The sequence below is a fragment of the Nerophis ophidion genome, linkage group LG08 (assembly GCF_033978795.1).
Source record: "Nerophis ophidion isolate RoL-2023_Sa linkage group LG08, RoL_Noph_v1.0, whole genome shotgun sequence".
Classification (NCBI taxonomy): Eukaryota; Metazoa; Chordata; class Actinopteri; order Syngnathiformes; family Syngnathidae; genus Nerophis; species Nerophis ophidion.
Genome location: NC_084618.1, coordinates 13,299,641 through 13,313,328, shown reverse-complemented (window position 1 = coordinate 13,313,328; position 13,688 = coordinate 13,299,641). Strand labels below are relative to the sequence as shown.

General features: G+C 42.2%; 1 protein-coding gene and 1 long non-coding RNA gene across 2 annotated transcripts in view; both read left to right on the top strand.

Moving 5' to 3' along the window:
- LOC133557340 (uncharacterized) overlaps positions 1-13,688 on the top strand; it is a 252,154-nt gene that overhangs the window by 225,975 nt on the left and 12,491 nt on the right. The gene's annotated exons all lie outside the window — the stretch shown is intronic.
- rnf157 (ring finger protein 157) overlaps positions 1-13,688 on the top strand; it is a 79,550-nt gene that overhangs the window by 53,371 nt on the left and 12,491 nt on the right. The window contains 3 exon segments of the mRNA XM_061907732.1: positions 2,591-2,811; positions 8,196-8,246; positions 9,464-9,512. Of these exon segments, the coding sequence (XP_061763716.1) occupies positions 2,591-2,811; positions 8,196-8,246; positions 9,464-9,512 (321 nt within the window).

Here is a 13,688-nt window from a genome sequence, read left to right as displayed (position 1 = left end):
TTGCAATTTTAAATTTCGCGCGAAGTATCCTGTTGAAAACGTCGCGGTATGATGACGTGTGCGCGTGACGTCACGGATTGTAGCGGACATTTTGTTCCAGCCCGATCCCAGCTATAAGGCGTCTGCTTTAATCGCATAATTCCACAGTATTCTGGACATCTGTGTTGCTGAATATTTAGCAATTTGTTCAATTAATAATGGAGACGTCAAAGAAGAAAGCTGTAGGTGGGAAGCGGTGTATTGCGGCCACCTTTAGCCACACAAACACAGCTAGTGTTTACTTGTTTACTTTCCCGAAAGCTGATGGTGAAGCTTTACTATGGAACAGAGCGGTCAAGCCAACATGGTTCCCGACCACAAGTCAGGTTTCGGTGAGAAAATGGTGGTATTAAGTTGGCTCTGACCGTAGTTATCAATCAATGTTTATTTATATAGCCCTAAATCACAAATGTCTCAAAGGACTGCACAAACCATTACGACTACGACATCCTCGGAAGAACCCACAAAAGGGCAAGGAAGACTCACACCCAGTGGGACTCCAGTGACAATGCTGACTTTGAGAAACCTTGGAGAGGACCTCAGATGTGGGCAACCCCCACCCCTCTAGGGGACCGAAAGCAATGGATGTCGAGCGGGTCTAACATGATACTGTGAAAGTTCAATCCATAGTGGCTCCAACACAGCCGCGAGAGTTCAGTTCAAAGCGGATCCAAGACAGCAGCGAGAGTCCCGTCCACAGGAAACCATCCCAAGCGGAGGCGGATCAGCAGCGTAGAGATGTCCCCAACTGATACACAGGCGAGCGGTCCATCCTGGGTCTCGACTCTGGACAGCCAGTACTCCATCCATGGCTACCGGACCGGACCCCCTCCACAAGGGAGGGGGGGACATAGGACAAAAAAGAAAAGAAGCGGCAGATCAACTGGTCTAAAAAGGAGGTCTATTTAAAGGCTAGAGTATACAGATGAGTTTTAAGGTGAGACTTAAATGCTTCTACTGAGGTAGCATCTCGAACTGTTCAGTACTCCAGAGTACTGGAGCCCGAACGGAAAACGCTCTATAGCCCGCAGACTTTTTTGGGGCTTTGGAAATCACTAATAAGCCGGAGTCCTTTGAACGCAGATTTCTTTCCGGGACATATGGTACAATACAATCGGCAAGATAGGATGGAGCTAGACCGTGTAGTATTTTATACGTAAGTAGTAAAACCTTAAAGTCACATCTTAAGTGCACAGGAAAATGGTGGTATTAAGTCGGCTCTTACCGTAGTTATGAGCAGAGAGCTTGCGTCGCGCCTCGCCTCCTGCAGCTGCGGACTCTCTTGCCTCCTCCCAACGGCCGCCCCCGACCGTCGGATGCTTACACCGTGGAGGAGGGGGTTAAAAAAAAAATCTCAGCCCGGCTGCCTTGCCTGGTCGAGAAACACCCTTGACCACACCCCTCCGACTTTCAGGTACGACCATATAATCTCACTAAAACACTAGTAACACAATAAGCAGATATGGGATTTTCCAGAATTGACTCTCGCTGGTGTGTTGGATCCGCTTTGGACTGGATTCTTGCGACTGTGTCGGATCCATTATGGATTGAACTTTCACAGTATCATGTTAGACCCGCTCGACATCCATTGCTTTCCTCCTCTCCAAGGTTCTCATAGTCATCATTGTCACCAACGTCCCACTGGGTGTGAGTTTTCCTTGCCCTTATGTGGGCCTACCGAGGATGTCGTAGTGGTTTGTGCAGCCCTTTGAGACACTAGTGATTTAGGGCTATATAAGTAAACATTGATTGATTGATTGATAGTAGTGAAGTGAAGTGAAGTGAATTCTATTTATATAGCGCTTTTCTCTAGTGACTCAAAGCGCTTTACATAGTGAAACCCAAATATTTAAGTTACATTTAAACCAGTGTGGGTGGCACTGGGAGCAGGTGGGTCAAGTGTCTTGCCCAAGGACACAACGGCAGTGACTAGGATGGCAGAAGCGGGAATCGAACCTGCAACCCTCAAGTTGCTGGCACGGCTGCTCTACCAACCGAGCTATACCGCCCCTAGTAAATGTGTCTAATAACATCTGAATCGCTCCCACTGCCCTCGTCTTTTTTTTTCTAGTCCTTCACTCTCACTTTCCTCATCCAGAAATATTTCATCCTTGCTCAAACTAATGGGGAAATCGTCGCTTTCTCCGTCCGAATCGCTCTAGCTGCTGGTGGCCATGATTGTAAACAATGTTCAGATGTGAGGAGCTCCACAACCCGTGACGTCACGCCCACATCGTCTGCTACTTCCGGTACAGGCTTTTTTATCAGCGACCAAAAGTTGCGAATTTTATCGTCGATGTTCTCTATTAAATCCTTTCAGCAAAAATATCGCAAAATGATCAAGTATGAGACATAGAACGGAGCTGCTATCCCCGTTTAAATAAGAACATCTCATTACAGTAGGCCTTTAATTTGAACCGGCTCCTATAGTGGTTGTGGCTCCAAACAACCACAATGGAGGGTTCATGCCAGGAGGCATGGACCCTCATCTTAAAACAGCGCCGGGCGCCCCGGGATGGGACGCTGATGTGTGTCTCCGTGTGTCCGCCAGACCCAGTGAGCAGCAGCCTGGCCCAGTCAGTGATGTCCATGGCGTCGTCCCACTCGCAGCACTCCCACATCAGCACTGACACCATGTCCTCCATGTCAGGGTCCTACCTGGCCGGGGCGGAGGGCCAGCCCGGGGGCGGCCAGGGGGCTGACGCGGAGGGCGGCGAGGAAGGGAACCGGGACGCCGCCATGGAGAGCCGGGGACCCTCGCAGCTGGACGGGGTAAGAGCCCGACGCCCGCGTTTGGCTGTTCATTCCGCAAAGTCCAACGGGAACCGGATCTTACCGAAAAACCGAAGCAGTTAGGATCATTTATAATTTGCACTTTACCTTTTAAAACCTCTAAAGCAGGGGTGTCAAACTCAAATACAGAGTGGGACAAAATTTTAAACAGAACAAAGCCGCGGGCCAAGGTTGAACAAATGAACCTTTTAAAAAGGACCCAAACAAGTTTTGCATTAAATATTGAACAAGCAAGGCTTATATAACTTTAGTGACATGCAAAATCCAGTTTCAAATAATAATTAAAGCTGCAAGCAGCGTTGGTCTTGCCCGCCTTTGGCCGCTGCCAAGCCCTGGTCTAAGTCAGACCTACATAGAGGTTTTTGTTTCATGTCTCTACAACATTCCTAACAGAAATGACATGCAATTTATCTGGGTTTTTTCCTAGGGGGCGCTAGAGCGCAATTTAGATTTTTAGGGTTTGTTTTTTTATTAGATGGCAACTTTCGCCAGTCCTGATGTGTGTGTAAAATTTGGTGAGTTTTGAAGCATGTTAAGGGGGTCAAATTACAGATCGGCGTTTCTGGATGTTGTTGATAAATGGCTTTCGCTTTGTATAGTAGAGCTTTAACTTGCACTTTGAAGCATTTTAAAGGGGTCAAATTACAGCTCAAAGAGGCAAAAATGACATTTTTTTGGTGACTTTGCGCAGGGGTTCTTTGAAGGCGCGTGAAATCAAAACCGGAGCAGTAATCAAAACTCTGTTCTATACTTTTAATTAGAAGGGTTCAATTTCTCTCCTGTGCGAGTTTGAAGCCGAAACGACCAACGCGCTCAGAGGAGATAACTTTTGAAAAAAGGTGACGGGTGTTTACAAAACTTTTATTTTGAAGGGATAATTTTTAACTTCCTGTTGATTTTTGCTGAAAGATGTCAATCATCTAAATGTAGGTCTAAGTGAGACCTACACAGAAGTTTTTGTTTCATGTCTTTCCGGCATTCTTACCGGAAGTTACAAGCAGTTTTGTCTGTGTTTTCTTCCTAGAAGCAGTTTTTTCTGTATTTTATTCAAAAATTGCGCAAGAGCGCAATTTTGAGTTTTTATTATGTATTTTTTTCATTAGATCGCAATTTCTGCCAGTCCTAATGTGTGTGCCAAGTTTGGTGAGTTTTGAAGCATTTTAAAGGGGTCTAATTACAGCTGAAAGAGGCAAAAAATGCATTTTTTGCAAAAATTTTGCTTTGAAGGGGTTTGTGCCAACTTCCTGTTGATTTTAGGTATAGAAGTTTCTAATGGGGAATCTAGGTCTAAGTCAGTCCTACATGGAGGTTTTTGTTTCATGTCTCTACGACATTCCTAACGGCAGTTACAAGCAGTCTGTTTTTCTTTCCTTCATAGGGGCCGCTAGCGCGCAATGTTGATTTTTCTGGTTTGGGTGCCTAATATGTTGGGAAGGCATGCCAGACCGACGTGTGTGTCAAATTTGGTGAGTTTTGAAGCATGTTAAGGGGGTCAAATTACAGCGCATAGGTGCGCATAGGTGCGGAAGAAAGAAAGAATTAAAGCTGCAAGCAGCGTTGGTCGGGTCTGCCTTTGGCTGCTGCCCCCGAGACCCACGGCCGGATAAGCGTTAGAAGACGCCTTGGAGCCACTATTTTGAGAATCTAATGCATTGTGAAAGTAATGCAGTTGTTGTATTGAAGTGAAAATTGAACTTCCTGTTGATTTTTGCTAAAGTATGTTGATTATTAAAATGTAGGTCTAAGTGAGACCTACATAGTGTTTTTTGTTTCATGTCTCTCTGATATTCCTACCGGAAGTTACAAGCAGTTTTGTCTGTTTTCTTCTTACGAGCAGTTTGTCCGTGTTGTATTCCTAGGGGGGCGGTAGAGCGCAATTTTGAGTTTTGAGGTTAGGTTTTTTCACCAGATCGCAATTTTTGCCAGACCTGATGTGTGTGCCAAGTTTGGGGAGTTTAGAAGCATTTTAAGGGGGTCAAATAACAGCTCAAAGAGGCAAAAATGACATTTTTTAGGAGACTTTGCACAGGGGTTCTTTGAAGGCGTGTAAAATCAAAACCTGAGAACTTATCAAAACTCTGTTCCGTACTTTTAATCAGAAGGGTTCAATCTCTCTCCTGTGCGGGTTTGAAGCCAAAACAACAAACGCACTCAGAGGAGATAATGTTTGAAGAAAGGTGACCGGTTTTTACAAAACTTTTGTTTTGAAGGGGGGATTGCAAACTTCCTGTTGATTTTTGTTGGAGGTTGTCAATCTATGAAATGTAGGTCTAAGTGAGACCTACATAGAGGTTTTTGTTTCTTGTCTCTCCGACATTCTTACCGGAAGTTACAAGCAGTTTTGTCTGTTTTCTTCCTAGGAGCAGTTTTTTCAGTGTTTTATTCAAAAATAGCGCTAGAGCCCAATTTTGAGTTTTGGGGTTTGTTTTTTTCATTAGATGGCAAGATTCGCCAGTCCTTATGTGTGCGCCAAGTTTGGTGACTTTTGAAGCATTTTAAAGGGGTCAAATTACAGCGCGAAGAGGCAAAAATTGCATTTTTTGCGAAAATTTTATTTTGAAGGGGTTTTTGCCAACTTCCTGTAGATTTTTGCTGAAAGAAGTGAGTGTATGAGAATTGGGTCTAAGTCAGACCTACATAGGAGTTTTTGTTTCATGTCGCTATGACATTCCTAACAGAAGTTACATGCAGTTTTGTCTGTAATTTTTTCCTAGGGGGCGCTAGAGCGTCATTTTCATTTTGGGGGATTGTTTGCTTAATTTGTCCTTTGCCCAATAGACCCTATTGAAACTGCTGTGTTTTATTATTATTCCGCATATACGCGCTGTAATTTGACCCCCTTAACATGCTTCAAAACTCACCAAATTTTACACAAACGTCGGTATAGCAAACCTTCCCAACATATTAAGCAACCAATCCCCCAAAATGAAAATTTTAGGTTTTAGTCATCAAAAGGAGCTAAAATTCTATTAGCATGCTATTGTTAGCCTTAATAACAGTGGAAAAGTTAGCGTACTTCTAAGATGGCAAAAAGTGTCAAAATCTATGAATTTTAGGTTTTAATCATCAAAAGGAGCTAAAATTCTAGCATGGAATTTTAGCATGCGAATGTTAGCCCTGATAACAGTAGAAAAGTTAGCGTACTTCTAAGATGGCAAGACGTGTCAAAATCTGTGAATTTGAGGTTTTAATCATCAAAAGGAGCTAAAATTCCAGCATGAAATGTTAACATGCTAATGTTAGCCCTATTAACAATGGAAAAGTTAGCATACTTCTTAGATGGCAAAAAGTGTCAAAATCTATGAATTTTAGGTTTTAATCATCAAAATGAGCTAAAATTCTAGCATGGAATTTTAGCATGCGAATGTTAGCCCTGATAACAGTGGAAAAGTTAGCGTACTTCTAAGATGGCAAAACGTGTCAAAATCTGTGAATTTGAGGTTTTAATCATCAAAAGGAGCTAAAATTCCAGCATGAAATGTTAACATGCTAATGTTCGCCCCATTAACAGTGGAAAAGTTAGTGTGCTTCTAAGATGGCAAAAAGTGTCACAGTCAATGAATTTCAGGTTTTAATCATCAAAAGGAGCTAAATTCTAGCATGAAAAGTTAACATGCCAATTTTAGCCCCATTAACAGTGCGTTAGCGTAATCATCAAAAGGAGCTAAAATTCTAGCATGAAATGTAAGCATGCTAATGTTAGCCTTAATAACAGTGGAAAAGTTAGCGTACTTGTAAAATGGCAAAAAGTGTCAAAATCTATGAATTTTAGGTTTTAATCATCAAAAGGAGCTAAAATTCTATTAGCATGCTAATGTTAGCCCTATTAACAATGAAAAAGTTAGCATACTTCTTAGATGGCAAAAAGTGTCAAAATCTATGAATTTTAGGTTTTAATCATCAAAATGAGCTAAAATTCTAGCATGGAATTTTAGCATGCGAATGTTAGCCCTGATAACAGTGGAAAAGTTAGCGTACTTCTAAGATGGCAAAAAAGTGTCAAAATCTGTGAATTTGAGGTTTTAATCATCAAAAGGAGCTAAAATTCCAGCATGAAATGTTAACATGCTAATGTTAGCCCCATTAACAGTGGAAAAGTTAGTGTACTTCTAAGATGGCAAAAAGTGTCACAGTCAATGAATTTCATGTTTTAATCATCAAAAGGAGCTAAATTCTAGCATGAAAAGTTAACATGCCAATTTTAGCCCCATTAACAGTGCGTTAGCGTAATCATCAAAAGGAGCTAAAATGCTAGCATGAAATGTAAGCATGCTAATGTTAGCCTTAATAACAGTGGAAAAGTTAGCGTACTTGTAAAATGGCAAAAAGTGTCAAAATCTATGAATTTTAGGTTTTACTCATCAAAAGGAGCTAAAATTCTATTAGCTTGCTAATGTTAGCCCTAATAACAGTGGAAAAGTTTGCATACTTCTTAGATGGCAAAAATTGTCAAAATCTGTAAAATGTAGGTTTTAATCATCAAAATGAGCTAAAATTCTAGCATGGAATTTTAGCATGCAAATGTTATCCCTGATAACAGTGGAAAGGTTAGCGTACTTCTAAGATGGCCAAACGGGTCCAAATCTATGAATTTTAGGTTTCAGTCATCAAAAGGAGCTACAATTCTATTAGCATGCTAATGTTAGCCCTAATAACAGTGGAAAAGTTTGCATACTTCTTAGATGGCAAAAATTGTCAAAATCTGTAAAATGTAGGTTTTAATCATCAAAATGAGCTAAAATTCTAGCATAGAATTTTAGCATGCAAATGTTATCCCTGATAACAGTGGAAAAGTTAGCGTACTTCTAAGATGGCAAAACGGGTCCAAATCTATGAATTTTAGGTTTTAGTCATCAAAAGGAGCTACAATTCTATTAGCATGCTAATGTTAGTCCTAATAACAGTGGAAAAGTTAGCATACTTCTTAGATGGCAATAAGTGTCCAAATCTATGAATTTTAGGTTTTAATCATCAAAAGGAGCTTAAATGCTAGCATGGAATGTTAGCCCTAATAACATTGGAAAAGTTAGCATACTCATTATAACAGTGGAAACGTTAGCTAACGTCCTTGCACGCTACACCGCTACAACAAAGATGACGGGCAGAAGACGCTGTCGAAGGTGAGCCACGTAAATAAAACCGCCTACAAAACCGCGCATCCTGAAGAGGCTGTCAGAAAGCGACTTGAAGATGATCTGTAAAACATCATCTATGCAACATTTTGACCAAAGAACTACCATTACATGTTATGTAAACCATAAGGAAGTCTTTTACATTTAGAAAAAAAATCATAATTTTTTACCACCGTATGTTGAAAATTTTATTAGATTTTTTTTGACACTTTTTGTTTTTTACTTCTCAAGGAGCCAACAGAGCTGAACTACTCTGCGGGGATTGAGGAGCAGGACTCAGAGGTGAGAGTCATATGATGATGGAGTCGAAAAATTTTCCACTGAGGGCTGCACACTGAAAAATAAAAGCATGCTGGAGCCATTGTCATATTTTTCATTTTCAATATCAGTATGTGTATGTATATGAAAATATATATATATGTATATATATACAGTGGGGCAAAAAAGTAGTTAGTCAGGCAAAGATTGTGCAAGTTCTCCCACTTAAAATGATGACAGAGGTCTGTAATTTTCATCATAGGTACACTTCAACTGTGAGAGACAGAATGTGAAAAAAAAATCTAGGAATTTTAAAGAATTTATTTGTAAATTATGGTGGAAAATAAGTATTTGGTCAACCATTCAAAGCTCTCCCTGATGGAAGGAGGTTTTGGCTCAAAATCTCACGATACATGGCCCCATTCATTCTTTCCTTAACACGGATCAATCGTCCTGTCCCCTTAGCAGAAAAAACAGCCCCAAAGCATGATGTTTCCACCCCCATGCTTCACAGTAGGTATGGTGTTCTTGGGATGCAACTCAGTATTCTTCTTCCTCCAAACACCACAAGTTGAGTTGATACCAAAATGGATACATGGATGAGGATTGGGAGAACGTCATGTGGTCAGATGAAACCAAAATAGAACTTTTTGGTATAAACTCATTCGTCGTGTTTGGAGGAAGAAGAATACCGAGTTGCATCCCAAGAACACCACACCTACTGTGAAGCATGGGGGTGGGAACATCATGCTTTGGGGCTGTTTTTCTGCTAAAAGGGACAGCACGATTGATCCGTGTTAAGGAGCCAAAACCTCCTTCCATCAGTGAGAGCTTTGAATGGTTGACCAAACACTTATTTTCCACCATAATTTACAAATAAATTCTTTAAAATTCGTACAATGTGAACTCCTGGATTTTTTTTCCACATTCTGTCTCTCACAGTTGAAGTGTACCTATGATGAAAATTACAGACCTCTGTCATCATTTTAAGTGGGAGAACTTGCACAATCGGTGGCTGACTAAGTACTTTTTTGCCCCACTGTATACATACATATACATATACATATACATATATACATACATATATATGTATATAGGCAACTTTTTCCGTTTACATTCTTTTTTATGTTTGTTTTTTTTGTTTTTCCAAACAGTATTTGAACTTTGGACAGCCCTGCACTATATCACTATATGATATGTCAATCAATGCCTCGTTTATTGACTGAACTTGTTTGTCTCAGGGGAATGATGTCACAGAAGAGGACCACTCCTCCTCGTCCAATGGCAAAGGTAACCATGGTGACCCCCCCCCCCCCCCCCCCCATAAAGTGTCACCCTCTAGCACTCTAGCACATAGGACCCTGGGAACATTCTCTGTGCAGTTCTAATAATCCTAAATGCTTATTCATCTCCATTCACACGCCTTACACACGCACACTCCCTCCATGCATAACCATTTGCCCTTCCCTCGAACGTTGTCTATGTCCCCGCATGTGCGGGTGTTGTTGTTGTGTATTGTGGAGCCCGCAAACAAACACACTGCTTGAAGCTAGCATAACGAGGTCACCTTTTCCACTTTCACTTTGTCACATGTAAGTGTGTGTGTGTGTGTGTGTGTGTGTGTGTGTGTGTGTGTGTGTGTGTGTGTGTGTGTGTGTGTGTGTGTGTGTGTGTGTTTGTTCTGGCAATTCCGACTTAATGGGGACGTGGCTCTGTTTACACACCTTTAGGGGAATTCCGACGATATGGGGACCAAAAAAAAGGTCCCCTAAAATGTTATTCAGATCCATTTTGAAGATGCCTAAGTGATTTTTTTAAGCTTTGGCCAAATAAAACATGTTTACTGGTGAGTTGTAGTGTGAGATATTTGCACAGCAGCCCCCTCATCGGGCTGTAGCTGGTACTGCACTCGCTGCTCGGCTCACACTTTTTCCGTGTAAAGTTAATTTGGTCCCCAAGGACCATATGAACTCTTTTTCCACCAGTGTCCCCAGTAAGTATGATCAGCACATTACTCCATCCATCAGAGATTTAAAGACGTGTATGAGCTAAAAGGGCAGTATCCGTTTTACCACTTTTTTTTAATGCCTCCACAACCTGTAGAAAGGGTGGTCCCCACAAGTCATGAACAAAAACTCGGTCCCCATTCCAAATGATAACCAGTATGTGTGTGTCTGTGTGTTTTTATGTGTGTGTGTTCTGGCAATGCTGACTTAATGGGGACATGGCTCTGTTTACACACCTTTAGGCGATTTCCGACGGTATGGGGACCAAAAAAAAGGTCCCCTAAAATGTTATTCAGATCCATTCTGAAGATGCCTAAGTGATTTTTTTAAGCTTTGGCCAAATAAAACATGTTTACTGGTGAGTTGGAGTGTGAGATATTTGCACAGCAGCCCCCTCATCGGGCTGTAGCTGGTACTGCACTCGCTGCTCGGCTCACACTTTTTCCGTGTAAAGTTAATTTGGTCCCCATGGACCATATCAACTCTTTTTCCACCAGTGTCCCCAGTAAGTATGATCAGCACATTACTTCATCCATCCAGAGATTTAAAGACGTGTATGAGCTAACTGGGCAGTGGCCATTTCACCAATTTTCTTTTATGCCTCCACAACCTGTAGAAATGGTGGTCCCCTCAAGTACGGAACAACAACTTGGTCCCCATTACGAATTATAACCAGTATGTGTGTGGCTGTGTGTTTTTATGTGTGTGTGTGTTCTGGCAATGCTGACTTAATGGGGACATGGCTCTGTTTACACACCTTTAGGGGAATTCCGACGGTATGGGGACCAAAAAAAAGGTCCCCTAAAATGTTATTCAGATCCATTCTGAAGATGCCTAAGTGATTTTTTTAAGCTTTGGCCCAATAAAACATGTTTACTGGCGAGTTGGAGTGTGAGACAATTGCACAGCATCCCCCTCATGTGGCTGTAGCAGGTACTGCACTCGCTGCTCCACTCACACTTTTTCCGTGTAAAGTTAATTTGGTCCCCATGGACCATATGAACTCTTTTTCCACCAGTGTCCCCTGTAAGTATGATCAGCACATTACTTCATCCATCCAGAGATTTAAAGACGTGTATGAGCTAACTGGGCAGTGGCCGTTTTACCATTTTTTTTTTTTAATGCCTCCACAACCTGTAGAAAGGGTGGTCCCCACAAGTCATGAACAAAAACTCGGTCCCCATTCCAAATGATAACATGTGTGTATGTGTGTGTGTGTGTGTGTGTGTGTGAGTGTGTGTGTGTGTGTGTGTGTGTGTGTGTGTGTGTGTGTGTGTGTGTGTGTGTGTGTGTTCTGGCAATTCTGACTTAATGGGGACATGGCTCTGTTTACACACCTTTAGGGGAATTCCGACGGTATGGGGACCAAAAAAAAGGTCCCCTAAATTGTTATTCAGATCCATTCTGAAGATGTCTAAGTGATTTTTTTAAGCTTTGGCCCAATAAACATGTTTACTGGTGAGTTGGAGTGTAAGACATTTGCACAGCAGCCCCCTCATCGGGCTGTAGCTGGTACTGCACTAGCTGCTCCGCTCACACTTTTTCCGTGTAAAGTTAATTTGGTCCCAATGGACCATATGATCTCTTTTTCCACCAGGGTCCCCAGTAAGTATGATCAGCACATTACTCCATCCATCAGAGATTTAAAGAAGTGTATGAGCTAAAAGGGCAGTGGACGTTTTACCATTTTTTTTAATGCCTCCACAACCTGTAGAAAGGGTGGTCCCCACAAGTCATGAACAAAAACTCGGTCCCCATTCCAAATGATAACCAGTATGTGTGTGTCTGTGTGTTTTTATGTGTGTGTGTTCTGGCAATGCTGACTTAATGGGGACATGGCTCTGTTTACACACCTTTAGGTGAATTCCGACGGTATGGGGACCAAAAAAAAAGTCCCCTAAAATGTTATTCAGATCCATTCTGAAGATGCCAAAGTGATTTTTTTAAGCTTTGGCCCAACAAAACATGTTTACTGGTGAGTTGGAGTGTGAGATATTGCACAGTAGCCTCCTCATGTGGCTGTAGCAGGTACTGCACTCGCTGCTCCGCTCACACTTTTTCCGTGTAAAGTTAATTTGGTCCCCATGGACCATATGAACTCTTTTTCCACCAGTGTCCCCAGTAAGTATGATCAGCACATTACTTCATCCATCCAGAGATTTAAAGACGTGTATGAGCTAACTGGGCAGTATCCGTTTTACCATTTTTTTTTATGCCTCCACAACCTGTAGAAAGGGTGGTCCCCTCAAGTACCGTACAAAAACTCGGTCCCCATTCCAAATGATAACCAGTATGTGTGTGTGTGTGTGTGTGTGTGTGTGTGTGTGTGTGTGTGTGTGTGTGTGTGTGTGTGTGTGTGTGTGTGTGTGTGTGTGTGTGTGTTCTGGCAATTCTGACTTAATGGGGACATGGTTCTGTTTACACACCTTTAGGGGAATTCTGACGGTATGGGGACCAAAAAAAATGCCCCCTAAAATGTTATTCAGATCCATTCTGAAGATGCCTAAGTGATTTTTTTAAACTTTGGCCCAATAAAACATGTTTACTGGTGAGTTGGAGTGTGAGATATTTGCACAGCAGCCCCCTCATCGGGCTGTAGCTGGTACTGAACTCGCTGCTCCGCTCACACTTTTTCCGTGTAAAGTTAATTTGGTCCCCATGGACCATATGAACTCTTTTTCCACCAGTGTCCCCAGTAAGTATGATCAGCACATTACTTCATCCATCCAGAGATTTAAAGACGTGTATGAGCTAACTGGGCAGTGGCCATTTCACCAATTTTTTTTTATGCCGCCAAAACCTGTAGAAATGGTGGTCCCCTCAAGTACGGAACAACAACTTGGTCCCCATTACGAATTATAACCAGTATGTGTGTGTGTGTGTGTGTTCTGCCAATGCTGACTTAATGGGGACATCGCTCTGTTTACACAGTCACCTTTAGGGGACTTCTGACGGTAAGGGGCACCAAAAAACAAGTCCCCTAAAGGGAAACCTTTTAAAGTGATAGTCAGATCCATTCTGAAGATGCTTAAGTGATTTTTACCGAATGGGGACCATTGTGTGTGTGTGTGTGTGTGTGTGTGTGTGTGTGTGTGTGTGTGTGTGTGTGTGTGTGTGTGTGTGTGCGTGAGTGCGTGCATGTGTGTGTGTGACATGTTCTCGAGTGAGTTCCTTTGAATGACCTTTCAGTTCTTTAAGGTCTGACAGGCGGCCATGACTGCTGCACAAGCACTGCCAGATGGTGTGTGTGTGTGTGTGTGTGTGTGTGTGTGTGTTCTTGTATTTCTACCCTTCTTGAGACATCGACAAGGAAAACTTCCGTCCATATGAGGACCTGTGAACAAGTTAGGACCGAAGTCATGGTACCATTGCATCTATCCATTCATCCATCCGTTTTCTACCGCTTGCCCCTTTTGGAGCCTATCTTAGCTGCATTCGGGCGGAAGGCGGGGTACACTCT